The sequence below is a fragment of the Garra rufa genome, chromosome 1, assembly GCF_049309525.1.
Source record: "Garra rufa chromosome 1, GarRuf1.0, whole genome shotgun sequence".
Taxonomy (NCBI): domain Eukaryota; kingdom Metazoa; phylum Chordata; class Actinopteri; order Cypriniformes; family Cyprinidae; genus Garra; species Garra rufa.
Genome location: NC_133361.1, coordinates 24,391,554 through 24,411,333, shown reverse-complemented (window position 1 = coordinate 24,411,333; position 19,780 = coordinate 24,391,554). Strand labels below are relative to the sequence as shown.

Below are 19,780 nucleotides of genomic sequence, written 5' to 3'. Positions count from 1 at the left end.
GACGCGAGTGTCGCGTTTATTTTCGGTCCGCCGGGAAACAAAGCGCAGACTGATTTACCCGGCGTTTTGCTAAAATGTGCTTATGCAGACGCCATTGTTGTTATACACATATGCGACGTTCGCGAACAAATTACTGACTTACTGCTTGTTCTCCCTCTTCTTCGTTATCTTTCAATGCTGGTTATTTCAATGACTGACTTGTTGCACGCCAGTCTGTTGTTGTGGCGGCATTTCCACGCACAGAAACGTGACGCTGAACGAAACGAACTGTGATTGGTTGTTTGACATGTCGATCAAACGGTCTTATGGGCGGGACTTGTTCAATGAAAGCTGCCATGAGTTCCAGACCTTCAGCCGTCAGTGAACTTAAAAAACAATCTTCACATAAACCCATTATAATAAATGTCATATAGCTACCTGTGCCCTTCAGCAAGAAAATATAGCCTAATTTAATAAAGTTATCTAAACTGACTAAATTTAGAATTAAATAAAGATAAAGCTTAAAACTACAGAAGTTATTGATTTCCTCTTTTTTTCTCTCTCTCTCTGCTTAACAGACATCACAGCAGCTGATTATTAGGCTATTTTGGCTGCTAAAAGCGGCAGCTGCTGAACTTGACGTTAAATTAAAATATTAAACTGAAAAAATTAATCACCTGCTTTAACACGTTAATTTTGACACCACTAATTTATTTACTACTAGAAATGAATGGGAGGCTTATGTATTTATATGTCTGCTTCATGCTCAAAAAAAAGTGGTGGAGAACTGTAAATCGGGCAACTCTTGTCAAGAGTAAGTGCTGCATGTACCAAGAAAATTCTTGCTGGCTAAATTGTACTTAAACTTGGAGTAAATCCCTGGTTGTAATTAGAATCATAGGTCAAAGTCACGAGTCAAATGTTGGGGAATGTGTTTACGTTGCACACCTGCATACCTACAGAACGAGCTCCAACGGTTTAGACGTGCAGCTGGTGCAGATAATGCAAGGCGTAGTACAATGACACACCAATATGAAAAAACACACCAAGATTCAATAAATTAACATTTACACAAATACATCTGTCATGACAAGTCTCTGAGAGTTTAGCATGGTAATGTGGCAATGGTAATGTGTTTGGTCTTGGTGTAAAAGACATGAGCTGTGAGCATGGAAGTAATACTGCTGTGGCACATTTAACATAAAATAACCCCCCATATAGCATACATGAAGTCACCCCATAGCAGATCTATACAGGTGGAGCTGGGGAAGTGGAGGGTTTCTAAAGTACACTACCACTGCAACAGCAAGCAATAGCCAAGTATTTAAGTTGCGCCATGTGAATAATGATGTCATTATGTCAGATTGAGTTAGAACTTAGACTGCACTATCTAGAGTTTCATGATGTTTATTAATAATAATTCTGCTGCCAGCTAATGTATTTCATTAGCGAATATAGAATGTTCTTTAGGCTGTTACAGTCACTGAGCAACATAGCAATTTACTATGTTAATGTTTTTAATATAAAAGCCAATGGATGTGCAGTCACAGGTGTGTTTATCAGCTATTTTACTGCAGCTTTCCTCATCGGGGTTGTGTATATTAGTGCGTGTGGGTGGATGTGCGGTTAGTTCTGTCATTATAGAAGAGGAGAAAATGAGATACAAAGATTGAACATTCATTTTATTGGTTTGGTTTATTAATACAGTGGTTATTTCAGCCACACAGGCTTTTCACAGGGAAAACCAACAAATGAAATGAAACTAAATAAGTAGAATATAGCTTTCTGACAATCTGTGGCTCAGTCACTAGTCTCTTTAACAATTAGCAAATAACACCTCTGCGTACCTGATCAACACGAACGATAAAAAACATATATAAACACGTAACGAGAACCGATGCTAATACTTCTGAAAATCTGGATCGTTTATAAAATGATTTATTTACATTCATTCTGAATAATTATAATTTGGGGGAAAACACACACACACACGCACACACTCACACACATAAAGACGAACACAAATGGCACTGACCGCAGGAAGAAAGTAAAACACTGATTAAAGAAGACAAAATATAAAATATTATCTGTAGTAATTAGACGATTCCATAGTGTAATTCAAGTGCTATGAGTAGTAAAGGGTACACAGGTATAGACCCCCAATCCACTGAGCGTTTAGGGCAGGATTCAAGCCCTCATTATGCGGAGAGGGGGTGAGGAGGTTGTCGGCTCGAACCTCCTTTCAGTCTCACTCATGCAGTGAAAGTGGTTAGTACAAACATGGAGTTTAGCCCACCTTAATACAACACAAGCTTAATAGCATTAGCATCAAATCTGTGCTTTCATAAACAGAGGGTGTCTACAATCAGCACCGCTATGATTGTGCAACAGCGCACCAGAACAGTGGTCTAGCCAGGTCCAATAGCAAACACAAGGGGGTGTGGTCTGAGGCCAAAGCGATGTTGTGATTGGTCCATTTTTGTCCAATGGAAGTTCATCGGACTGGGCCTCCAACAGTCAACATGAGCCAAAAGCTTGACATGTTGAGTTACACATAAAGTTAAATCACTTTAATCACTGTGACGTGTGAATCTCTGAGCCTGGACTACAGGTGACAAATTATAAAACAACAATTATTAGCAGCTTCAACTATAACATATTTCAAAAATATAAAGGATAAACTTTTTTATATAAAAATATCATTTATCTATGGAGGGTTGATACATTGCGGACGGGTTTGTTGAAGGGTTAGACGTTTATGTACTGTATATGTGTATATATAACTCTTCTTCTCTCAGAGTGCACAGGAAATGGTTCTCTGTGAGGATTTGTCAAGACATGAGCATGTTTCAAAGTTCTTTGTCTCATTCCCGCACTTCGCTCGATCACTCCCATTTTCACTTTCCCTGTGTCTCTCAGGTGTCTCTGTTAGCAGACGGTTTGTTGGCTGGACAGGGGACTCTCCAGAGACAAGCTTGTTGGAGACATGTCTGGACGAGACGTTTTAAACATGGACGAAATATAAAAGGCCTGTAAGAAAATGATAAAGTGAGCAGATAAAAAGTACCTTACACTCCCAGCTTTATAATAACGGTAATCTAGAGCATGTGGTGACGTGATTCTTACCACCCAGTATGCGGTCAGTCCTCCTTGCAGGAAGCCGGTCAGGACGTCAGTGGGGTGATGGCGGTAGTCGGAAATGCGAGTGAGTCCTGTGTACACTGCTAACATCACCAACATGAACTGCAACAACGGTCGCAGGAGCCGCGCCCCTCGCCATGACAACCTTGCCTGCAGGTAAAACTGCAGAAAGAAAGGAAGTTTTAAGAATGATTAACATAACAGCTGATAAAACTGTGTACAGACTGATAAATAAAGCTTACAGAGTGTGTTTGTATATGTATGTGTGTCTGACGTGGCTAAACTTCTAATGACACATTTCCAGAAAAATCGCTTGGAAGTTAGCTAAATCTGATAAACCTGATAAACAATCATTGAAAGACTAAATACTGTGCTTATTTTAGTTCAAAGAGGCCAATAGTGTTAGTTTGTTATTGTAAATAGCCTAAGGACAAAGTCAGTATCTCTACCCTAGCAGTGGAAGATTTTAAAAGGTTTTACCAAAGTTTGCTTCTCAAATCTAGTGAACTACTCATATCTGGTGAGCAGTCTTCACACGAAGTCTGTTAAGAAGCGTAATTATAAAGTTATCTTGTCTCTGTCAAATTCCAAGGCAATAGAGTGGACAATTCCAGAATACACTGCAACAAGCCTGCTAAAAATGTTCTGTGTAATTAAAAATGTAATATCGTATATCAACATTTCTGTGTGCTTTTTTTATTAGAGTATCCTGTTGTTATCTTAGAAACTTACTAAAACCAAATCAAAATCAGTTGTGAGTCAAGCTTTCTTCATCAAAGACTATTTAACAGGGCTGGGCAACTTTGATCCTGGTGGGCAACTGTCCTGCAGAATTTACCTCCAACCCTAATCAAAACACACTTAAACAAGCTAATCAATGTCTTTAAAATCACTAGAAAGCTATAGGTATGTGTGTTTGATTAGGGTTGGAGCTAAACTCTGCTGGACAGTGACCCTCAAGGACCGAAGTTGTCCAGCCCTGATATATACTAATTTAACCCTGCCGGTCCAAACCTTACCGCCTCGTTCTTTTACCGAGTGGGACACAAACCCAGGTCAGTGGCATGGGAGGCAAGCATGCTAACAAGTGTGCAAGACCACAGTCTCTAGTGTCAGTCACTAATGCGCCTTTGAGATTAGGGAAGTGAGGTTTACCTGCTCAGCTCTTACCAGTTGGCATCCGTTACCCTCACTCCCATCTGGGTCATGACACCAATGCAACCTCTCTGGTCCTAACTGCCCTGCCTCGTTCTTTTCCTGAATGAGACTCGAACCCAGGTCGTTGGCATGGGAGGTGGGCATGCTAACAAATATGCTAAAGACCTCAGCTTCTAGCATCAGTCACTAGTGCCCCTCTTGAGATCAGGGGAGTGAGGTTCAGCTGGCCTCCATTACACTTACCCCCTAAACCTCACTCCAACACTGGTCACGGCACCTAGTAACCCCTCTGGTCTTAACTGCCCCACCTCGTTCTTGTTCCGAGTGGAATTTAAACCCAGGTCATGGGCATGGGAGGTGGGCACACTAACAAGCATGTAAACGACCACAGCCTCTAGAGTCAGTTGCTAGTGCGCCTCTTGAGATCAGGGAAGTAAGGTTTACCTGCGCAGCTCTTACTAGCTGACCTCCGAGTGGGACTCAAACCCAGGTTGCTGGCATGGGAGGCGGGTGCCCTAACAAGAATGCTAAAGAGCGCAGCCGCTGATGCACCACTTAAGATCATGGAAGCAAGGTTTACCTGTGCAGCTCTTACCAGCTGGGAGATGTTCCGCCTTCTAAATAAAAGAGCCAGTCAGCAATTGGTAAAGCCATTGCATCACTGCAGTTGCCTTTATAAACTCTGGTTGTCTTTAGACTCTTGCTTGGGATTGCACATGCGCATTGGCTTGACCAACCCAAAATATATGCTTTTTAGAGGACAGTTGTGTCAGATTTTGTTGCTTATTTGAAATATGTTCATTAGTTGGTCTTGCATCTTAGAAGTAGCTGCCTATAGGCATTGCAAATATGGCCTCCAAGTGAACTAACATTCTGTAAAGCGCAAACTTTTGACATTAAAATAGTACTATCAGGATTTAATAAAGATGTGCAGTATGCCTATTTTTGCACCTGACTTTACTGAATATCCATTTGTAGGAGTTTCCCTTTCAGACTCAAAATTTATAGGAGGAGAGTATTAAAGGCTTTTTTGAGGCTACATTTCAATTAGGATGCTGCCTTATAAGTAAACATTAGCTTTCAGAACAGAGCCATATGGTGCAAAAAACACGTGTTAATCATACCACGCTAGCATAGCTACACAACAAAGGTCAGTGTGAAATATTGTGGTCGGCGGACAGAGCAGAAGTATTGGCTGTAGATGAACTTTATGGATTTTGATGTCACACTAGGGACAGTGAAACATTCCAGAATTTAGGGGTCCTGGTACCCCTCCCATCAGCCCTGTCACAGGTGTTTGGTTTCCTGCAGTAAAGCCTGGAGCAGCTGGCACTCAGAGCCAAAGCATGTGGCTGCAGGTCAGGCATGCAAGGCAGGGCAGAGCCTGAACAGTGTGGCCATTGGCCGGGATGGAGAGAAAAAACAGGCAGAGGGGACAAAGAGCCTGGCACAGCTTTTCTATAGGCTTTTCCCTCTCTCTGTTCATGTTCTCTCTCTCGCGCTCTCTGATGAGAGTTGAAGAGCTCTCCCGCTTTTAGAGCAGCCAGAGGCCCGTGAATTGAATCAGATGAATGGTAGAAAATAGCTTGTTTTTACACAGCGGGCAAATTTTCTTCCCTCCGTTCTAAACGTGATTGGCACACAAGGCAGAGTAAATTCTGATAAGGTTTGTGGGCCAGTTGAGTGGAAGAGAAATGTGAATGCTATTGAATGTCATACTTTTTGATCGTTTGCGAGCGTTTTGTCATTTTTTTCCCTTTATTGTGCCCCTTCCCCGGGCCATAACAGCGAGTGAGAGAGAGGGGTTTAACTGAAAGAAGCCTGTCTATCTCTCAGCAGGCCAAAGCTCCCCCCCTCCCGGACCCAACCCACAACTAAACAAGGCCTCCTCTGTCTTCAGCTAGCTTTCACTCGCTCTCCCTCTCTCCGCTCATCTATTCATCAGGCCTCTGGAGAACATTCCCTCTTTCACTCAAGCCTTTCTTTTCCGCTTGAAGCAAGATGCCTTTTGGGAGTTTTTTTGCGTTCTCAGAGCCTTCTTCTTTCAGTATGAGTGTATTTGTGTGCATTTGTGTGAGTTGAAGTTTGAGAGAGTTTCTTGTCAGTAGGAATTTTTTGGCTTTTTTCCCACATGGCAGGGATGGGAAGTGAAAGCTGACAACAGAAAAAGCTCCTCACTGGCATCCGACAGCAAGCACAGCCGTTCGGCGCTACCCTGACGTGTGTTTGAGTTTGCATGTTTGAGTGTGCATGTGGTAAATATGGCCACACACGGCGATACTCACTGCCAGGTAAAGCATGGTGTACATGGCGAAAGATGCATGCCCCGAGAAGAAGGACTTTCTGTTTGAAAAGAGCAGAAGGGAAATATATTACCAACCAAATGTCATAATCTCGCAAATCATTAAACCGCTGCACTGCTTTATGGGCCATAACATTGTCTGCATAATGTTATATTGAGCAATCACGAGCATACATGTTATTCTAAGTAAATGCCTTTATATTTCCATAAAACATACTATGTGATCAGTCAAAAACATCTAACATTAGGACTTGGAAAAACTGTAACCTTAATTAATCATACTCTATAGCTCTGTTCCAAAATCTATGTAGACAGCAACTCTGCGTTTCATTCTTTAGTGCCCTAATCCCTTCGAAGGGTTTACCCTCCAGAATGAGAACTTCAAGGGATGAAGGGTGTACAGGACCAAAAAACTCTGCCTTGAAATGCACTTCTGCTTTATCTTGCTGACCATTTAAGGATTGATTAGGGTTGGAGATTAACTCTGCAGGACTGTGGCTCTCCCTTGGCCACCCCTGCTACAGTGTATGGGGTGTCCAACCCTGCTCCTGTGGAGTTCAGTTCCAACCCTAATCAAACACACCTGAAGCAGCTAATTAAGGTGTTCAGGGTTACTTGATAGTTACAAATGTGTATTGGAGCATGGTTGGAACTGAAGTCTGCAAAAAGGTAGCTCTCCAAGAGCAGGGTGGGAGACCCTTGATATAGAACATAGGTTTTGGAACAGAGCTCATCTCATCTCTGTGCCTCCCATAAAAACCTCACTTACCTGGCCTCCTCCACTATCTTCTGGTTGTTCCTGCAGATGACTTCTGAGATGTAGGTCCCGGGCGTGCAGTTGAGTGATTCATAGGTCACATTGCATGCCGACAAGAAGTGAGGACGGAGTCGGCCCACACTCAGCTTCGCCATGTTGGTCAAGGATTGCCCCACACAGCAACCAAACAGGAAGCTGCCCAGCTCTTTATACAGACAGGACACATAGCGGTTGCGCACAAATGCCCGTGAGTGCACACCTCTGAATCGTACCCGGTAACACTCTCCGACAGCAATCTGAGACACACAGGGGACACCGCTAAGGTTACAGCCATGCGACACTGAGTTAAATACTACAAGGCTCATGAAGCCTTAAATAATTCACAGCACCTCACACACATGCTCTCTTACACAAAGAGAAACTCTTGTTCAATAGCAAAGTAGATGAAAAGAGTACATCAATAGCCTTCAGTAACAGGAGAACCGTGGGCTAATACTACTCTGGACAGGAAGTCTTGTAAATGATAGTGCACCTAAAAATGAAAATTCTGTCATCAGTTACTACTTACACTTATGTTGTTTTAAATCCATATGACTTTCTTTTAGGGAACATCAAAGGTCAATTTAAATGTACTGGTCACTATTTTCAATGCATGAAAAGACATAAACACTTAACTACAGAAGTAGTTCCCAAACATTATATTCCAAATCTTCAAATAGCTTTGTGTGGGAAACAGAAAAGTCATTGTCCACTGAACAATCTTGACACCCACCCTAGCTCTCCTTAGTGTCTTTATAAAAGTTCATGAGGCAAGTAGAAAGTATGAATCATTCTTCTGAGTCAGATCTTTCAAAGGGTTAGTTCACCGAAAAATGAAAGTTAGCCCATTATTTACTTACCCTCTAGGCATCCTAAGTGTATATGACTTCCTTTTTTGAGATGAATCCAATCGGAGTTATATTAAAATTATTCTGGCACTTCAAAGCTTAATAATGGCATGGACGGTTGTTTCTTTTCAACGGTCCAAAACAAGTCCAATAAAGTGCATCTATTCATAATAAATAGTGCTCCACATGGCTCTGGGGGTGAATAAAGGCCTCCTGAAGTGAAACAATGCATTTTTGTAAAAGAAAAAATACCCATATTTAAAATTTAATAATCTCTTGCACTTACAGTCGTACACTGAAGCCGTCCCGGACAGATGACGTCGGAGGTTGGCATTGTGCATGTGCTGGTGCGTCTCGCAAAAAACAACGTTTGTTTACTGGGGCAAAGGAAGCAAAATTTTGCACTCTAACAAAGAGAAACCAGTCTGCTCTTGGCTTATATCAAAAACTTCCCAAATTAAGTCTCTATACTGTGCATTCGCATTTGTCACTTCTCAGCGGCGCATGCGCAACCCTGACACGGCATACATATACGACCAGTTGGCACAAGCTAGATTAAAGTGATTATTACGTTTTAAATATGGATATTTTTCTTACAAAAACATATCGATTCACTACAGGAGGCCTTTATTCACCCACCGGAGCCGTGTGAAGCACTATTTATTATGGATGAATGCATTTTATTGGACTTTTGCAACCATTTTGATGCTTACAAGACTACAACTGCTACAATTCTTGAAAATCTCTTGTGTTCTTAAAAAAAAATAAGTCTGACATGAGGTTGAGCAAATGAAGACAGAGTTTATACTGTTGGGTGGGCTCTCTTTTAAAGCCTTTCAACAAGTGATATTTTGGTATATGTGTGTGTTCTTACCGTAAGTCCTGTGATTATGATACCCCCGGCTATAAGCATGCTGTCAGGAATGGCCTCAGTTTCTATGTAAGGGTAAGTGATGCTGGTGTCCCCGCAGAAGAAGCCCCTCATGTACGGTTTCACTGCTTTGAGCTCACAGGCGAAGAACGGAATGGAGGCTGTCAGGAGAAAGACAGACGGGTTAATGTTTCTGTCGAAACTACCTGGAGGAATGTTCTTCCGTGCATGTCAATGTTTCTCAAGCACCACACGATCAGACACAGATACATCTTTAATGCTCTATTATGTGCAATTAGAATCACAAGTGCGGCTGAGATATTGAGAATGTCACTGTCTTCCTGATGGGAATCGAGATCCAGCCTAAGGAGCTGACATTCCATGCATATCTCTGGCAGAAAGAGCGAAGGAGGAGGTGGGGGTTGAAAGAGAATGACAGCTCGGATAGATGAGGCATGTGGAGAAGAAAAGACCCTAAAGAATACGGGATTGAGGTCAGAGACTATGAGGAGGAAGAAGGAAAGTTTCTCGCGAGTTGTGCTGGGAATGCGGTAATATGGTTCACTTGGAGTGTGTAGGGGATCTTCTCTTTTAGGGAAACGCAAACAAATCTATTACACACCTGGATGGTGGCATGCAGGTGTGTTGGACACTGACTAGGCTTGAGTGTAGTATGTAAACAATAGACTGAAAGTCCTGCACACTACTGTAGCTTGCAGAATTCCAGTGTGTGGGACGTATTCTATCTCCTTGTTAAACAATTACTAATTTAAAAGATTAAAGTTTTCCAGGTAAGTGAACCAGGATGTTGTTCCAAACGGATGGGTTACCTCTGAAGGTATAAATCAGTAAGCGAACAGGTAATTTCCAAATCAGTTTTGGCTTGGCAGTAAGTGCATGTGCCCCTACAGCGTAGTTTATATTAATATTATAATTCTGATAATTAGTTTGATGTTATGGTCGATAAGTTATAGATGTCAATTATTTATTTATTTTCTTACAGACAAGTAGATTTTGTTTGCTTAGTTCCAATTTTGACCCATGCAAGCTGGCGTTCTGACGTATGACGTCCATTAGTTAATCGTCTATGTATTCCAGTTCAAATAAGCAAGGTTGAGAAAAAACTGCGAGTTCTCTGTCAAAATCTTCAGACATGTTAACATGTTCAGCATGTGTTGTCAGAACATCAGAACGCCAGCTCCTGTGTTAACAGCACCTCATGTATGCATTTTGGTACTCGTGTGAACGTACGGCGAAGACTGACAGAGAAAAAAAGAAACTGTTTAATGAAGTTGTTATTTTTTAAGTTTTCTTTAAAGCACAAAAAGTATGCTTGTACCTTCATAACATTACATTTGAACCACTGATGTCACGTAGACTGTTTTAAAGATGTCCTTACTACATTTCTGGGCCTTGAATGTGTTAGTTGCGTTGCTGTCTATGCAGGGTCAGAAAGTTCTCGGATTTCATCAAAAATATCTTAATTTGTGTTCCGAAGATGAACAAAGGTCTTATAGGTTTGGAACGATATCAGTGTGATATCAATTAATTACAGAATTTTAATTACAAAATGATCAGCTGTTGTAAAGAAAGATATTTATCCCATTTTACTAACTTCCACTAATTTAAGCATATCTTCAAAACCCAAATGATTCCAACTTGATCTCATGACGAAAACGTACCTGTGTGAACTTCGAATACATATCACTGCAGTTTCCAACAGCAATGAACACTAGAGGCGGTAAAACAGCAAGCACTTTTAATCGTTTTCGTGCACAGTTATGATCACAGCTCCATATGCTTCACTTTCGCTGGATGTAACAAGCTTGCTCGGTAGCTCAGCCGGCACGGAATTGGACTTAGGATGCGGAATCCTTGGGTACAAATCCCATGTAAAACATGACCCACAATGAAAGAGCTGTAAGATGAGAGATTGAAAAACAAGCTAAAACAGCATGCTTTCATTTGTTCATGCTATCAAGTAGGTTTAGGTGTAGTGCAGATGGTACATTATTTTAAAACGTCACGGAGCATTAGCGTTATAGCACAACTCAACAGACATTTTAAGTCAGAACTGCATTGACATGCAAAACCAACGTCACATAAAACGTTCCATATGTATGACATTTTACATTGAATATGTCAGGAAATGTACATGACGGCTTCTTGTGAAAAGGTTCCCACAGGTACGTTTTCGTCATGAGATCAGGTTGAATGATTCACATTCAGAGTGTTTTTGATTAACTAGTTTTCTGATGGTAAAAAAAAAGCATCTAGTGTTCTCACACAGGCCATATCTGTCAGGAAGTAGGAACATTTCATGTGTCAAACAATCACTTGCAGCATTTTTAATGGATAGTAGTGGCTAATTGTTCATTGTATAATCATTACTGGAAATGGATGTGGTGTACACAGTACTGATTTGTAAATATAGATCTGCACCAGGAGTTGAGTATGAATATAGACGTGATGAGTGATTCAGCTGTTGAGTTTTGGGTTTGTGCTCCCTCCCTCTCTCTCTCTCTCTCTCTCTCTCTCTCTCTCTCTCTCTCTCTCTCGTTTCCCCCAGCCCCGGGACCCGTACAGTCCCATGCCCTTGATCCACACAGAGCATGGGACTAATCATTAACCCTCCACTCTCTCCCCCAGCTGGAATGAACCCAGCCACAAACACAGCCTCTGCCAGGGAATCTCTCAGTGTACGTGACCGCTCGGCTTCCAGGGCACATGCTCGCACGCTGCAGGGGGACCAAACCAGATCCAGAGATGGAAAGAAAGTGCAAAGTAGGTCACCGATGGCTGAAATATACCAGCAAGTTCATGCAGATTGATCACCATTGTTCACCAAGAATATTCACTAAATTCACCAGTTTATGCTGGATCAACCAAAACCACAGATTTCAATTAAGGCTGCAACTTCATGTGACCAAAAATTGGCTGATCTTGTTGCTTTCCTAAATTCCCACTTGATCTCTTCTTACATTCTTATCACTCAAGCACCCCATAAGAGCCCTAACAAGCACACTCACAGGCCTGCATATCAGCATGAATGCTTATGAATACTCCTCCACTGATAAGCATAATCAGAAATTAGGACTAAATTTGTACTGTGTGCATCGCTGACAGCTGCTTTTCTCAGAATAAGTGGAGGCCAAACAAAGATAAGGTGAGACGCAACATCCTGCACTGCTGAATATGTGGAGGTGAAGAAGACATGCTGTTGATGAGATAGCACTGAGTTACACGTCAGCACACCCTGATCTGACCCTGATCCCGCTTTCGCTCGGTTTCACCGTAGCGCATGCTTGACATTTCAGCCATGCTTTGGACAGGCCTGTACACTGTTACCCTTCAGGGTCCTCTCTGGGCTGGCCACATGTGTTTGGGTGTAATCGAGATCTCTATCATTAGCTTTGGTCACCATGCAGAAAACAGATATGAAGGGCTGGTGACCAAGCTCCTGTTCAGCAGGTTTTCAAACAATGGTCCCGACATATTCTATGAGGTAGAATATTTTAAAGGCAGAATACATAAGATGACACTCCTTCAGAGCATTTTTTCCTTCAGATGTATTCTTTAAATACATCTGTTATTGGTTACAGGTCACTCTTGAAATAAGTATTTAAAAAAATTAAAAATAAAAAACACCTGAGATCTACAAAATTATCGCCTGCTGTATTAGAGTCAATAACATGGCATTCTTTTTTTTAAATCAAATAAAAAATACTTAAAAATTTAAGTCCATTACTGATTACAGATTATATCTCATTTTAGTTATTGTTTTCTGTCTACTTTTTAGATTACTTTTAACTTGTTTTAAATAAATACAAAATTTTAAAAGTTTTTATAAATTAGATTTTTTTTAATGAAAAAAATTTAACATACAGTACCACATTGATATAAAAAAGAAAAAAGAAAGAAAATCATAAAAGGCATTGAACATTACTTTAGTGAGTTGATAACCTAATAATTAATTAAATCATAAAAGCAATTTAAACACGAGCGCTAAAAATATAAATATTGTATTTGTTTATTACACGGCTCTTTGGAATGCTTGATTCTGATTGGTCAGTTGAGACATTTGCAGGTTCGTTCTTTTCAAATAATCACCGCTCCAAAGTAATAACGCATAGCCGGTACTAATTGTATGTTTAAAATCCCTCCGTGCCAACAAAGATTACCGTTTGGCGCCATCTTGTGACAAACTCTGGACAACCACAATTAACAATGGAAAATTTCGACATTAATCTATTTAAATTGTCTTACTAACGTACATAGTTTGAATGTTAGTCACGTGGTACTATATCGTTTCGCGGAAGGATAAAAATGTTAATTTAAAACAAATATGCCAATAAAAGGTTTCAAATTCATATTCATGTCCAGTTTTTTTTTCTTATGTGGCAAGTAGCCGTGTAATAAGCGGGATAATGTACAGGCAGCCGGTAGTTATCGCAGAAATAAGCCCCGACAGTGTGATCAGGACCCGACGCGAAGCGTACATTATCTGCCTGTACATTATCCCTTACTTATCAGACATCAGAGAACTGTAAACGTGAATGTGTTGTTAAATGATTGAAATATTAACTTTTAACTTAACTTTAACTTTCTCAGCGATTTTTCAAGCAAATGTTTCATTTTAAGGGGTTTGGCTGACAAAAATGTTTGGGAATCCTTGCATACACATGAATAACATTAATAAACATGAAAACAATGACATTACTTGTCCAAAGTCTTCCAGTTTTGAAATATTTTTGTCCAGACTATCAGAATCAACAAATTATAAATTTTTAAGCCGTTGTGCGATTAATATGTAATCACGTAATCCATAAAAAAAGTAACTGTAAACTGATTATAAGCGTTTAAAAATGTATTATACCCTAATTAAAAGTACTTAATTTTTGGAATATGATTATGTAATGCAGATTACATGTAATCAGTTACTACCCAGCCCTGTCAAATAATTAACTAAACAATACTTAAGACATGTAAGTAGTATGACATTCATTTTTTTGTCTTCAAAAATAAAATATTTTAATAAAACTGTTAAAACTACTTAAAATAGTAAAGAAAAAAAAAACCTTTGTCCACCAAATCAGTCACATTTAACATATTTCTATTAATTTATTATGAAATAAAATTATCAAATGAATTTAATAAATAAAAAAAACTTCATATTTATGGATGATTATAATGATATTTGTAAGTAATACTTTTTAAATACTCTTTAAATACTGAAAAAAAATATACTTTTTAAGATGTGTGCACTCACATGTATTCAAGATTTAAGTAAAATAGGTTTTTATTTACATAATTTTGGTGGTTATTTTAGTATCACAGACATTGATATCATTGACACTATTATAGTGTTTATTGATATTTTGAATCAGTATTGATTTTAATATTTTCCATTTTCATTTTAGTTCAGATTTTAGTAATTTTTTGTGTGCTTTTGTCATTTTTAGAGGTTTGTTGTTTATAGATAGATAGATAGATAGATAGATAGATAGATAGATAGATAGATAGATAGATAGATAGATTTTATTAATTGTTATTTCATTTTTTTAATTGGATTTTTAGTACAAGTTAAACTAAATTAAAAAGAGAAATGTTGCCTTGGTAGTTACATATACGTATGTATATATATATATATATATATATATATATATATATATATATATATATATATATATATATATATGTGTGTGACCCTGGACCACAAAACCAGTCATAAGGTTAAATTTTACAAAACTGAGATATATACATCATATGAAAGCTCAATAAATAAGCTTTCTATTGATGTATGGTTTGTTAGGATAGGACAATATTTGGCCGAGATACATCTATTTGAAAATCTGAAATCTAAGGGTGCAAAAAATCGAAATACTGAGAAAAACACCTTTAAAGTTGTCCAAATTAAGTTCTTAGCAATGCATATTACTAATCAAAAATTACATTTTGATAGGTTTACAGTAGGAATTTTACAAAAAAATGTTCATGGAACATGATCTTTACTTAATTTCCTAATGATTTTTGACATAAAAGAAAAATCAATAATTTTGAATCATACAATGTATTTTTGGCTATTGCTACAAATATACCCCAGCGACTTAAGACTGGTTTTGTGGTCCAGGGTCACATATATACATACATATATATATATATATATATATATATATATATATATATATGTATATTTGTTTTTTTGTTTTGTTTTTTAAGCATTGCTTACAAATATCATTATATTCATCCATAAATATAATTAATTTTTTTTTTATTTATTAAATTAATTTTATATTTTTCATTGTATTTAATAATAAATTATTAGAAATATGTTAAATGTGACTGATTTGGTAAACAAAAGTTTTTTTCTCTATTATTTTAAGCAGTTTTAACAGTTTTATTAAAACATGTTATTTTTGAAAACAAAAAAAGAAATGTCATACTACTAAGTGATATAAAAAATAAATTACAAAAATTAATGCCATACTACTAAACGATATAAAAGTTTTGCAAAACCATGAATGCAATGCTTATGATTTCTTAAAGCTTTATAATTTATTTTTATCATGGACACTAATGCGTCATTGACCCTTTACAATTATATTGATTAAAGAGTATGTTTATTGTTGTGTGATGAAGACAAATATATAATGCTATCCTATCAGAGCGTTTCACGTTCAAATATTTATATAATTCTTGTTTTTAAATATTCTAGAAATCGCCTATGATTGCAATTATTTTGTGTGTTTTTTTTTTTTTTGTTTGTTTGTTTAATTTGGCACATAGTGAACTGCACTGCACTGAACATCCACCCCCACTTTATTTGTCTACTAGATGAAGAGTCGATGAGAGGGGCGAGCTACAGTAAGCTCAGAGCTGGTGCAATCCTGTGAAACTGCTGATAGAGTAGTAGTCCGTGTGTCTGGGGACGACCGTGCCACGCTAGCAAGCATTATATCACCTACGCCAGAATGCACTTTAAATGGGCTGGGCTGACAATATTAAAACTTTTTCTCTCATTAAAATCACTGTACAATTTCTTAAATCTAAATTCGATTTTGCGAGACACTCCACAAGTCTCCGGTGCTTCCTCTAGCCAGTTCCTCTTTCGGAAAAGTTAGCCAACAACTGTCTGCTTGGCAGAGATGGCAGCTGTAACTCTGAACAAGTTCTAGCTTTCCTGGTTCGCCCGTGCTGGTGTGCTAATCCTCTTATCGGTATCCGCTCACACTTGGGGCGGGTTGGGAAATCAGTGGAGAAATTGTACCTTCAACTCAGCCTCAGTTGAGCAGACTTAACACGGGGCGACCTCACAGGCCGTGTTCACGGTGGTCCATTAGCTCACACCCCCAAAGGACGCTCCTTATCACCAAGACAGCATATTAGCCAGCGGCTAGCCAGTGTCAGCTGAGCTAATGATTAGCTAGATCAGTCGTGTTAAACTGGGTAACACGTACGCACATCATGCAGACAGGTCAATGATTGAGGATCAGTCCAACGGCGCCTGTCCTTGAAAGACTTCTTTAAAAAAACTGACACACTTTCAGTTTCCATTTACGTTTTTTAGTTTTAATTCGGGGACAGTCAGAAAGATGGAAATAAAGCTGTAAGTGAGAAAATAACTTTTTTAAATTTAGTTTATTGAACATTTCCTAATCATGTCATGTGGAGTAACCATCAGGTTTTAATCATACTTTGAATACATGCGAGTGTATACATCTTAATCGTTAAGTACAAAAATATACCAAAAATATTAGTATTTTTAAATGTACTCTCCAACGTAAAAAAGTATTTTTTTATATATATATATTATGAATAATTAATTCTTTTATTATGGGGCTGTTGAATTGCTTGAATCTGATTGGCTGACGAATGTTCTAAGGTGTACAAATATTGACAAATTAACGCACAGCAAATGTAATTCCAGGCAGGTGTTGAGTGCATTAGCCTACATGTCTATAGCACTTCACCACATGATTCCAGTTATTTCAAAATCTTACAAAGGCAAAAAAATCTATTATAAAAAAAATATTTTTTTTGCCACAAATTTACCTTTTATTATGCACTAAAAGCATACTCTATTTTCCCCACTCTCTCTCCTTTATAGACACGCACACATACATTAACATATGCACTAATGTTGTTAGCACTGCTCTGATGATATTATCAGTAACAAAGTTTAACAACTTAAAAGCTACATGACATTTTTCACAAGCTAGGTAGCAACGGCGCTGTTCCTGAAGAAAATGAACTTAAAAGTTTTACCATTAGTAGAGGCGCTGCTGCTGAACACTGTTGACTCTGAGAGGTAATTCAAACTCTTCTTTCTATATATATCTCTCAAGCTATCTGTCTGTCTGTCTAATAATTTCATTATTAACTGTATTAGTCTGCTATTAATTGCTCAAGCCTCCGTTACTATGTCTAAAATAGCATTTTAGAATTAGCAACGGAGGCGTTATATGAGATGTGTAAGAAATGAATCCTACTTACAATAGTGAGGACAAAACCCATACGAATGCCTTGAAATATATCATCTGATCGATGTCTTGAGATGTGGTAAATGTAGTGTAAGCGAAAAAATTGACTTCGGTGGTTCGTTGAATTCTTTGCTTTGTGGTTGCATCAGCACCTCATATGTACATTATTTTCTAAAAATTCAACGGCCCATCATCAATTATTCCTTACACACATATAATTTGTTATTTTGGGGAGTCGCACCACTTGACATTTGATAATCTGAACTAACCTTGCCTTGGCATAAAAATGTCAAATTATGTGATATTTGAAGAGACTTTTCAACTTTGACATACATTCATGGGGTTCACTATTCAAGCTCATTTTGCTGGTTGCACCACATGACTTTGATTTGGAAGGCAAATGAGGTGCATTCTTAAAGTATTAAGCGTATTCTACGCCAGAGCGCGTTCACATGTCACGAGCCGGATGATAAACTCGGATGATAAGCCGGATGATAAGATCGTGCTCATGACAGATGGACGTGTCTGTGTATCAAAGGTAAAAAATTATATAAATACTGTTCAGTTTCTCGCAAAAACGATCGCTTCGTGTCTTAGGACATCAATGTATCGTCACGAGTCGCAGGGTGTAATTTGGATTTGTCTGTGCATGTTTTTGTTTACTTTTAAAGGTTTGGTGCCCATCCACATCCATTATATGGCTCGCAGACTGCACTGGTTTTCGTTAAAAATATTTGTTTGAGTTTTTCTGAGGAAACAAAATCACCTACATCTTGGATGCCCTGGGGGTAAGCAGATAAACATCAAATTTTCATTTTTGGGTGAACTATCCCTTTAAAGTGCTTAAATTTAGCATTTAGAATCATATGGTCTGGAATATTTGGAAATTTGGCTTATTTTATTGAAAAGTGCTTACAAGTACTTAAAAATGTGGAAAATGTGTATGCGATTAGCATTTACGAGAAACAAATAATTATTTTGTAAAAAAAGTATTTCAAATATGAATGCTAGTATGCTCTTACTTTCTTCAATGGAAGCCAATGGGGTTGAAGGTCCAAATTGCAATTTCAGTGAAGCTTCAAAGTGCTCTAGACGATCCCAGGTGAGGGTCTTATCTAGCAAAATGATCAGTCATTTTCTAAAAATAAAAAATGATACACTTTTTAACCACAAATGCTTGTCTTACACTAGCTCTATGATGTGTGTCCACAACTTCACGCATTACAAAATCACGTTGGAAAGGTCATGCGCGATTGGATCTTCATTTGTGTACTTCAGTCCAAAAAGGTATGGCGAAAAACTCCCTCATATTTTTTCTTCCAACTTCAAAATCGTCCAACATCGTTGTTTTACCTTTTTTGTAAAGGGCATTTGACTTTCTATGCACATTCACTTTGCAATCACTGGGTTGGTACTTCTGCCGATGTCACGCGTGACCTTTCCAGCATGACTCCTAGTGTGAGCTAGTGCAAGATGAGCATTTGTGAGCATTTTACTAGATAAGACCCTTATTCCTCAGATGGGATTATGTAGAACCCTTTGAAGCTGCACTGAAACTGTAATTTGGACCTTCAATCCGATGATTCCCATTGAAGTGAAAAACCCTGAAATATTTTTTTCTCAAAAACCTTAATTTCTTTTCAACTGAAGAAATATGAGTCTTAATGAATCTTTTTTTTTTCTTCATTATGATATCGGGTTTTATCACCATGACGTTTGTGACGTTTTTACAAAATTTGCTTTAATTCAGAAACATTCATAAAAGAAAATGTGTTATCAAGTCATTGTATGTGCGAATTTGTAACACTTTTTAATACAGCATCACCTAATCGACCAAGATTAGTAGTTTCGCAGAATTGCCAAGGTAATGTCACCGAACACGTATCAGGTGTCCGCTGTCATTAAAGCTTCCCGTATCAGTGACACGTCTATCGAATTCATTTAAGGAACAAGGCCAGAGGGGCTGGTGTGTAAAAAAAAATCTATGCCGCTCTGGACTATTGTGTAAAATGCAGCGAAACACTTCCATTAACACTGAGGGACGATGTCAGGATCAGTGACCCACCCTAGCAGACTCACTTATCTAGAGGACATCGCTAATGGATCCGCACGGTAATGCAATAGCCCATATCCACCGCTCTCTTTACTCTGCGTTTATAACCTAGACCCAGTCGATGCTATTGATTGAGGTACATTCTACATGCT

The 19,780-nt window shown here is 38.4% G+C and overlaps 1 protein-coding gene across 1 annotated transcript in view; it reads right to left on the bottom strand.

The window, feature by feature from the left end:
- Nucleotides 1-1,640: 1,640 nt before the first annotated feature.
- The window catches only part of ppap2d (phosphatidic acid phosphatase type 2D), a 38,621-nt gene continuing 20,481 nt past the window's right edge, over nt 1,641-19,780 (bottom strand). Inside the window, exons 2-6 of the mRNA XM_073837887.1 lie at nt 9,099-9,256; nt 7,350-7,633; nt 6,564-6,621; nt 3,106-3,282; nt 1,641-3,009 (exon numbers count right to left, since the gene is read on the bottom strand). Coding sequence (XP_073693988.1) covers nt 2,908-3,009; nt 3,106-3,282; nt 6,564-6,621; nt 7,350-7,633; nt 9,099-9,256 — 779 coding nt within the window. The 3' untranslated portion in view covers nt 1,641-2,907. The remainder of the gene's footprint in view (nt 3,010-3,105; nt 3,283-6,563; nt 6,622-7,349; nt 7,634-9,098; nt 9,257-19,780) is intronic.